Here is a 9126-nt window from a genome sequence, read left to right as displayed (position 1 = left end):
ATCTATGTAAGGAATGGCTTCATTTCTTTAGTAGGTAGGTATGTATTATATTGCTGTAATTAATTTTAAGCTACATTAGTAGGTAACTAGCTTGTACATCAAAGAATCTCACATTCCGTCCATATTGTTTTGTTAATTAGCTAAGTATAAAATTTTATTGTCAAGAATTATTCAATATACATTATGTAACTGCATCGCTTTATTTTATTTACGTGCTTTGAAATAAAAATGCTATTTGTATGGTCTTTGAATACTTTTATTGGCCTACCACTCAAATATTGGTGATATTTTATGCATTATTCTGGCGCGTTACATTTTTATGATGGCGTACCGATGTTTTAAATATATTAGGGTCAATATGATTTAATCCTGTTTCGCTTCCAACAGAGATCAAGTTCTTCTCTGTTTCGTTCTTCTCCAACAAATGCGGTGCAAGTAATAAGAAGAGTTGCTGCAACATTATAAAATATTTAAAATATGCTACTAAAATTAGAATCAATAAATGTCTTGTCCTTTTTCACACCAATTTTAATACTATTTTTAGAGAAACGTTTCTTATTGCATTACACACCGTTAAATTTAAGTAAAAAGTTAAAATTAAATTGCAGAATCTACCGTGTTCTAGCTGAAAAATAAAATAAAACGCGTTAATTTTTGGTCTCCAACAGAACTACACGTGCTGACTGGCGTGATGGTTAAAACCACGGCCCGAACCCATAGGATCGCCAACTCTGGAATCTCCCTCCCTCCTCCTCCCTCTTTCTTATAATTCGGGTCCTTCCGCCGTAGCGTGAAGACCTTTGTAGGCTGGCACGATTATGTCGAATGGCATGCGATAGCCATCTCTTGCCATTCGATACCTGGACGGCATCGCGCTTATCATCAGGTGCAATGCAGTCACTTTGTGTGACGGAATAAAAATGTAGAGAAACAGTTGTTATACCTCTGCCCAAGGAATCAGCGGCAAATTAGCAAAGGCCGCTTGCCATCCAGGCAAACCCAAATGAACAAGGGCCATTCGGAAATAGTGTGTGAAAGAATCCGCCAACCATCCCCATGCTCCTTCTCGTGTAACAAGCCAAATAGACCATGAACCCCCGGTGTACAGCAAACACACCTTAAGAAAAATAAAAACATGATTTAGGTAAAGGGGTATGAACAATGAAATAATTTATTGGTTCGTCACCTTAAGGCAACTAGGTTTTCAGTCTGACGTAATACATAACAGTCGTACTTATAGAAGTTAGAACCCAATTGCCCTAAGGCGACGCGACGGTTTGAGAACAGCCATAGATGTTAGTACCTTCCCAATAGTTCTACAAGTATCCAACTCAAAGACTTTGCTCTTTGTGTTTAATATTGGCCGCGAACCTGTGTTCTGCCTCGTTAAGGAAAAGTCAACAAGGTCCTTCAAACCAGGTGAAAGACACAGCTCGATAAGTGAGTTTACTTTAATCGAACCGACCGGAAGAATTTCATCAGCTGCAAAAATATATATTAATATAAAAAGCATTGTGCTATTGTAAAAATACTTTTACGTACTTAGGTACTTAATAATAGTTAGTTGTATAAATAATTTTTAGATACTTTCCAGAATATTTGTAGTGCCAGGTTAGCTGAAAGCCATCACTGGAAGCATAAAAATTTCGGATATCTTCGGGCAATATCGCTGAGTGTCTTTGTTCCCAATTTGAAAGTGCTACTCGATCACATGGAGCTCTTCGCTCCACATTAACGTTACATATACGAGGATCTGATTCTAGAAATAAAATATGGAAAAAATTAATACCATCAAATTATTTAATGACTCTTGTTAGGATTGTACAATCGTATGGAAATTGTTTTTATTTTGCTATTAAATAAACATTCTGCTCTAAACTAAATAGAAAACTTAAATGTCTGCATTTGTATTGCACACTGCACATACTTTATACCTTTTAATTTATTTTGAAAAGAGCAACACTAGAGTTCTTTGCCTGTTCTTCTTTGGTGGAAACTGCACCTGATGGTAAGTGTATTGGGGTCCAATAGAATGGGTATGACGAGAAATGATTACCCCTCGAGAATCGACACAATTATGCCGGTCTGTTAGAACCGTATATACACAGGTTGACCCCGGAACTTGACCGAGTTACCTGAGCCACTGACGGGTTTTAACACCTTGTGTACGATGGTCGCTATCCGGGCAACGAAATATATCCTATCACCACCGAAGTACACCGTACAAGGTACAAGTAGAAGTACAATTACTATAGTGAACAAATTTTTTGTCATGTCTTCCGTCTGATGATCTGATAAGTGCCAATCCTTGAGCCAAATTCGGGGTAAACTACGTTTTAAATAGCGGAACATCGCCTCTCTCCAACACCGTTCATGCAAAAACAAGTTCACAAAACGTGAATGATAAATGCAAAAATTGAATAAGTATGTATTCATTTGAGAAAAATAAATACAAAACCTTGCGCTATTTCGGGCGGAGGTTTCAAACTCCGGGCATTAAAATATTTATATTAAGTATCCAGAATTTAAATTTTTATGATTTATGTAACAAAATAATGGAATATACATATTTATGAATGAAAAATAACATGGAAAATAGCTTTTTCAGGCCAACTGCGATTATATTCAAAAGGGCATTCCAGTCGATAGAAAACTTCAAGAACTTGACATTAGTCTACGAATTGACAATTTACATTATGATCTTTCACCTTAGCCATAAGTTACAAAAACAGTTGTCAAAGACGAAATTTGATATGACGTTTATCTAATCGTAAACATAACCTGAAAAGTGCCATTAGACCGCATTTGTTTAAGGCATATAACATAAAATTTAGATATTTAATTGAGTACAAAATCGTAAATAAATATAGTAAAACACTTATCAGTAAAATAGCAATGTCTAATTTAGGAGTATGTGCTATAAAAGAAGAATTCATTGTGCAAAAATCATCGTGTGAATTGGGAGCTGATTCTAATTCAGATTCTAAAAGAAAACTGGACGATGACTCGAATTTAGATAACAGCGACACTAAGAAAATTAAAACAGATGAAAAAGGAGAAAAAAATAATTTCTTTAAGAATAAAAAGAAAGGGCAAAATAAAGCTAGACCAAAAACTTTTCAAGATGTTAATAAAGAAAATAAGCCATGCCCCAGTATTATAGACGTTGCATCTGCCGATCAGCTAAAATTTTGTCAATATAATAACTGCAAATATTTACATGACCCAAAAGAATATATTAAATCAAAACCTAAAGACTTAGGAGAAGAATGTCACATATTTAACCTTCGTGGCAAATGCCCTCGAGGTATAACATGTCGCTATGGTTCAAGTCACATAACGAAAGAAGGTTACAACATTGTAAATAATGAAAAATTTGCAAAATATAAGGAAGACACCAAAAATTCACTCCAACCACCTTTACAAATAAACTTGCAAAAGAAAAAATATGATTTTAGCCTCTCTGAAAAACTTGTGAAACATTTAGACAAAAGAAACAAAGCTTCTAATGAAGATCCAGAGCAGAATACAGCTGCCTTAGAGGAAACAAAAATAGCACACAGTGGAAGTATAACAGATGAAGACTTGATTAAGCTTTTACCACAAGAGAAGAAAACCATTGACTGGCATGATAAATTATACCTCAGCCCTTTAACCACTGTTGGCAATCTACCATTCAGAAGAATATGCAAAGAATATGGAGCTGACATTACTTGTGGCGAAATGGCTTTGTGTGAGGCATTGCTCAAAGGATTAAAACAAGAATGGGCTCTTGTGAAAAGACATGAATCTGAAGATATATATGGGGCCCAAATTTGTGGCAATAATCCTTATATAATTACTAAAGTAGCACAACTCTTAAAGGAAAATACAGAACTAGATTTTATAGATCTAAATCTAGGCTGTCCTATAGATATGATTTACAAAAAAGGTGCAGGAAGTGGCATGATGCACAGACTATCATCTTTTGAATCATCTGTGAGGTGCGCCTCAAAAATACTTGAAATTCCATTTACAGTAAAGATGAGAACTGGTGTATACCAAGATAAGAAAATAACTCATACAATTGTACCTAAAATGACTGATTGGGGCCCATCCTTAATCACAGTCCATGGCAGATCAAGAGAAGCAAGATATACTAAATCAGCAGATTGGGAGTATATTGAAACATGTGCCAAACTAGCTGCACCCATCCCAGTGTTTGGAAATGGGGATATTTTAAGTTATGAAGATTATGTTGAGAAAAGAAACATAGCCCCAACCGTGCAAGGAGTCATGATTGGCAGAGGGGCATTAATTAAACCATGGATATTTACAGAAATCAAAGAACAGAAAATTTGGGACATTTCTAGTAAAGAAAGGTTTGATATTTTAAAAAAATATACAAACTATGGCTTAGAACATTGGGGATCTGACACGCAAGGTGTAGAATCAACAAGAAGGTTTTTACTGGAATGGCTCTCTTTCTTGTATCGCTACATCCCAGTAGGGCTTTTGGAAAGACCACCCCAGAAAATAAATGAAAGACCTCCTATGTATTTTGGCAGAGATGACATGGAAACATTAATGGCGTCAGGTAATTGCGCTGATTGGATAAAAATAAGTGAAATGTTATTAGGACCTGTACCAGATGGATTTCAGTTCTTACCAAAGCATAAAGCTAATTCTTATTCTTAAAAATATAAATATGTACATAATATTGTATATACATACATATAACTATAAATTAATAATTGTGCCTTTTTTTTTTACCAATTAATTAAAGAATACCAAATAATTTTACGAAGTATATGTATAAACCCAAAAATATGCTTTATTTATAAGGTAAATGCACCAGTAATGGACAAAGAACCAGTGACAGGCAAATAAAAACTAATCTAGATTAAGAACGTGAACCAATATGATACAGACTTTCCTTTTTATTTTAGAATTGATGTCCAAAAAAAATAACACTCCAATAACATTGAAGCTACTAACAAATATGAATTCAAATTTAGTTGAACACAACTTGATCAAAATAAATGTTCATATTGTAATTCTCTTTTTTTTCCATTGCAATACAATCCTCTAAATCTATATATTTATCATAAACTTGTCCAATAATAGGTGTCTATGACTAGTTTTTTGCTGTCCATAACTGAATAAAAATCGAAGTTTTTATTTGGAAACTAAATTAAATCTAATTCCAGTGCTTAGAATAAAAATAACAGAAATATTGAATAAACAATGATATGTAATGTTATAACTTATAAGTAATAACTAGATATATTTGGCTTTACTTTTGGTGTGATAGGTGAAGGGTAATGCATCTAGATCAGTGTTTCCCAACCTTTTGTTTTTTTTAGGCCATGCCCCACCTTAACATTTCTAAAATTTTAAGGCCCCCATACATAATTTTTAACCTTAAATTTTTTTTTTGTTCCCATAAGAAGTATAAATGATAAGTTTTAGGAAGACATCACAATGAAATTGTTATCAAAACATCGTAAGTAAAATTTCGAAACATATAATGAAAACCTGAAAATTCTATTTAAATTGCCCCCCTTAACTATCAAATTGCCCCCCTGTGTGTGGGGCGTGGGCCATACGTTGGGAAACACTGATCTAGATTCTACCTTCTCCAGTCTATCCTCTGGGTCCCGTCGTTACAGATGTAGATGCCAAGAGCTATGCTTACCGACTTAGTTGTTGACGTTTGTACTCTTAGATACCCATGGGACCCCGCCCTGTGGAATGGGGGCGTTTGGAGAATTCCACCACGGTATCACCTGCCTGTCGTAAGAGGCGACTAATAGGGGCCACGAAGGGGGTCGTCGGCAGGCAGCAGGGGGCTGTCCGCCCTAGTGCATTTTTGCACATCTTTCGGTTGACCCCGGGATGGACGGCAGTGTTTTGTTGGCCTCATACTGCCGTAGACGCCGAGGGCGTCCTTCGGTGCGCGGGGGCTTCTGAGCCCCCCCCCCCCCCCCACTATAGGACACAGGCCGCAAGGCGGCACCGCGTAGGGGCGGCTGCGGTCGCAGACTTAGACACGTCAACGTCAGAGGAAGTCCGCAGCCGTCCCAAATGCGCCGAAGAGGGCTACCGCGGAGTTTTAGCTGGTAGGCCGTGCATAGGCTTAAGTTGAATATGGGGTTAGGGACTCGGCCCGGCGGTCGCCCGAAGGTCACCATCAAATCCGGGCGGCTCAACGCCGGGCCGTAAGGCACGGTTACCCCAGCATAACCGCTCAGTCGCCCCCCACGAAGGCTGGTCGGTAGTAATAAAGCACTTTCCCGCGAAATCAAAAAAAAAAAGATACCCATGGGACCATTACTTTCAACTTATCAAGACGTATGGACATTGCATAACATGATTTAACTACCTACAAGTGGTTTGTTACATTATTCGTCTAAATATAGGTAAATAATTACACAAGTACTTACCAAGGAGCTTAGTCACGCCTAATGTTATGTTTTCATAAAATGAGTCTTCAGAAACCAAATCCACGCAAAAACTCATGTTATAAATGTATTAGTATCAAACTACGTACCTACAAGAATTTTATTATAATACAATGCTAACGAATAAGTTCCGAAACCATGGTTACCATAATATACTGCAAAGAGAATATATTAATTATACTTTCCACCATAGATTTTTACTATGTATGCTGTATAATATGCTTAATTCTCAATTATATGTACATATTAGGGGCCGTTCAAGTATTACATAACGCTATTTGGACTGGAGGGGGCGTCTTGTAAAACGTTGCGATGCGTTACAGGCGCGGGAGGGGGGATTCGTACAACGCATTATGTAACATTGTATTTTTTATTTAAAAAAAAATAATAATGAAAGATATTATAGCGATTTTCCGATACTTTGCGACAAATATTGTAATTTTAGAGTTACATAACTTTATACTATGGGACGGGGGGGCGTACAGAAAAACGTTACGGCGCGTTACATGGGGGGGTGGGGGGGGGGGGGGGGTGTAGGGATCGAAAATCTTCAAAAATTGCGTTACGTAATACTTGAACAGCCCCTTATTATCATTTATAACAAGTGTCAACACTACTAAAATCTTTTAATCTACTCGTAGTATATTACTTACTGTATGTAAACTACCAAGAAGTCCACGGATAAATGATAAATAAGTGGATACATGGCAACTTATCTATGGGAAACGGCCCGTGTATTTTTTCAAGAATAATCTATATCTACCTATAATACTCTATACTAATACTATACTACTACTAACTATACTAATAAATGAAAAAGCTCACTCTACCTTGTCTGTAAGTATGAAGGACTTAACTTGTGTAAGAAGTCAATTTAATACTCTCTTGAATGCACTCAAAGAAGCAATAGCGTTGGTCGTACCACGAACCAAACAGATTCAACACGTCAGAAATAAACCATGGATTAGTAATGATACAAAAAAACTAATGAAACAGAAATGCAGATTATGGGACAGATACTTATTAACCGGGCTTGATAATTTCTATATGGATTACAGGAGAATTAACAATAAATTAACTAAGCTAAACAAGTCAGCACGAATGAAATATGAAACCACATTAATAAACTGTGGACCAAAAAGATTCTACTCTTATATAAGACAACAAATAACTTCCAAGGTAAGTGTACCAAGAGCGCTATACAACCGCCAAGGTCAAATTGTTACTCAGCCTCATGAAATTGCTTCAGCATTCGCAGATCAATTTGCAAGCGTATTTCAGATAGAACCACAAGGAAATTTACCTATCTTAGATCCGAATTACAGAGTGGAGGACTGTATAGAAGATATATTGTTTACTAAAGACAAAATTAAACTTGCGATTATGGAAATGAAACCGGATTCCTCATCTGGACCAGATAACATTCCTGTAACAATATTACAAAAGTGTGACATTAATGAATATTTAGTAACAATTATGCAGACTTCATATGAAACAGGTATCTTACCAGAGTTATGGAAGACTGCCATTGTAACTCCTATTTTTAAAAAAGGAAATAAATTAGATCCAACAAACTTCCGACCAATAAGCTTGACCAGCGTAATGTGCAAAGTTATGGAAAAAATTATTGTCCAACATATGAGAGATTTCTTTTCCCATTACAGAGTCGTACCAGAACAACAACACGGTTTTTGTCCACACCGCTCTACTATATCAAATTTACTGTCGTGTCTATCAACATGGACAAAATCTTTTAATGTTAGAAATCCCGTGGATGTCATCTATCTGGACTATGAAAAGCTTTTGATAAGGTTCCAATTAGAAGGCTCCTACAAAAACTGGAACATGTAGGTATACGCGGTAAACTACTATACTGGATTGAGTCATTTCTGAGACAAAGAACTTTCCAAGTGAGGGATTGGTGATACATTGTCAGAACAACGAGAAATTTACAGTGGTGTACCACAGGGATCAGTTCTTGGACCAGTTCTGTACATAATTTATACTTTCGACCTTCCCAAATGCCTGAAATGTGAAGTTAGCATATTCGCCGACGATACTAAGATATTTGCGAACCCATTATTGGATTATGAACAACTGCAAAATGATTTAAGCAAAATTGCAAACTGGTCAAAGGAATGGCTTATCAATTTGAATATTTCCAAGTGCACCGTACTACATATAGGTATTCGTAACCCTCGCCTTCCATATAGATTGAACAATGAGCAGTTATTGGCAGTCAAGATGCAAACCGATCTCGGCGTAAAAATTACGGAAAATTTAAAGTGGGGCGAACATATAATGTCAGTCACCAAAAAGGCGAATAGTCTTATTTATCTGGTTAAGAAAGCTTTTAGGCATTTGACCCCGGAAATGATGCTGAAAATCTATAAAACATTTATTCGACCAATTCTGGAGTATGCTTTTCAAGTGTGGAACCCATACTTTGTTAAGGATATTGAGCTATTGGAAAAAGTGCAACGTAATTTCACAAAGACGCCAAAGCTTCTGAAACACCGTCCATATGAGGAACGCCTTGAAGTATTGAAACTAACCACCCTAAAGGATCGCAGGCACCGTGGTGATCTCATTGAAACTTATAAAATATTAAATGGACACTATGACATCCAGGGGTTCCATAACATATTTAACCAAGACACCAATGTACGTCTCAGGGGCCATA

The 9126-nt window shown here is 36.5% G+C and overlaps 2 protein-coding genes across 3 annotated transcripts; one reads left to right on the top strand and one right to left on the bottom strand.

Moving 5' to 3' along the window:
• Positions 1–234: 234 nt before the first annotated feature.
• LOC115456268 (tubulin polyglutamylase complex subunit 2) lies at positions 235–6751 on the bottom strand. 2 transcript variants are annotated; one of them, XM_030185267.2, is made up of 5 exons: positions 6426–6751; positions 1592–1759; positions 1304–1482; positions 944–1117; positions 235–451 (listed from the first exon to the last, which is right to left on the bottom strand). In XM_030185267.2, the coding sequence occupies exons 1-5, from the start codon at positions 6499–6501 to the stop codon at positions 290–292; spliced, it is 759 nt and encodes a 252-aa protein (XP_030041127.1). In that variant the 5' UTR covers positions 6502–6751; the 3' UTR covers positions 235–289. The 2 variants fall into 2 exon arrangements, with proteins under 2 accessions (XP_030041127.1, XP_030041126.2); XM_030185266.2 differs by lacking the exon at positions 6426–6751 and adding an exon at positions 2136–2442.
• On the top strand, positions 2704–5036 carry LOC115456266 (tRNA-dihydrouridine(47) synthase [NAD(P)(+)]-like). The gene has a single exon (XM_030185264.2). It carries the CDS (start codon positions 2896–2898, stop codon positions 4675–4677), a length of 1782 nt encoding a protein of 593 aa, XP_030041124.2. The 5' UTR covers positions 2704–2895; the 3' UTR covers positions 4678–5036.
• Positions 6752–9126: the final 2375 nt, after the last annotated feature.

The sequence above is a fragment of the Manduca sexta genome, chromosome 23 (genome assembly GCF_014839805.1).
Source record: "Manduca sexta isolate Smith_Timp_Sample1 chromosome 23, JHU_Msex_v1.0, whole genome shotgun sequence".
Taxonomy (NCBI): Eukaryota; Metazoa; Arthropoda; class Insecta; order Lepidoptera; family Sphingidae; genus Manduca; species Manduca sexta.
This window is presented reverse-complemented; position numbering and strand designations above follow the sequence as displayed.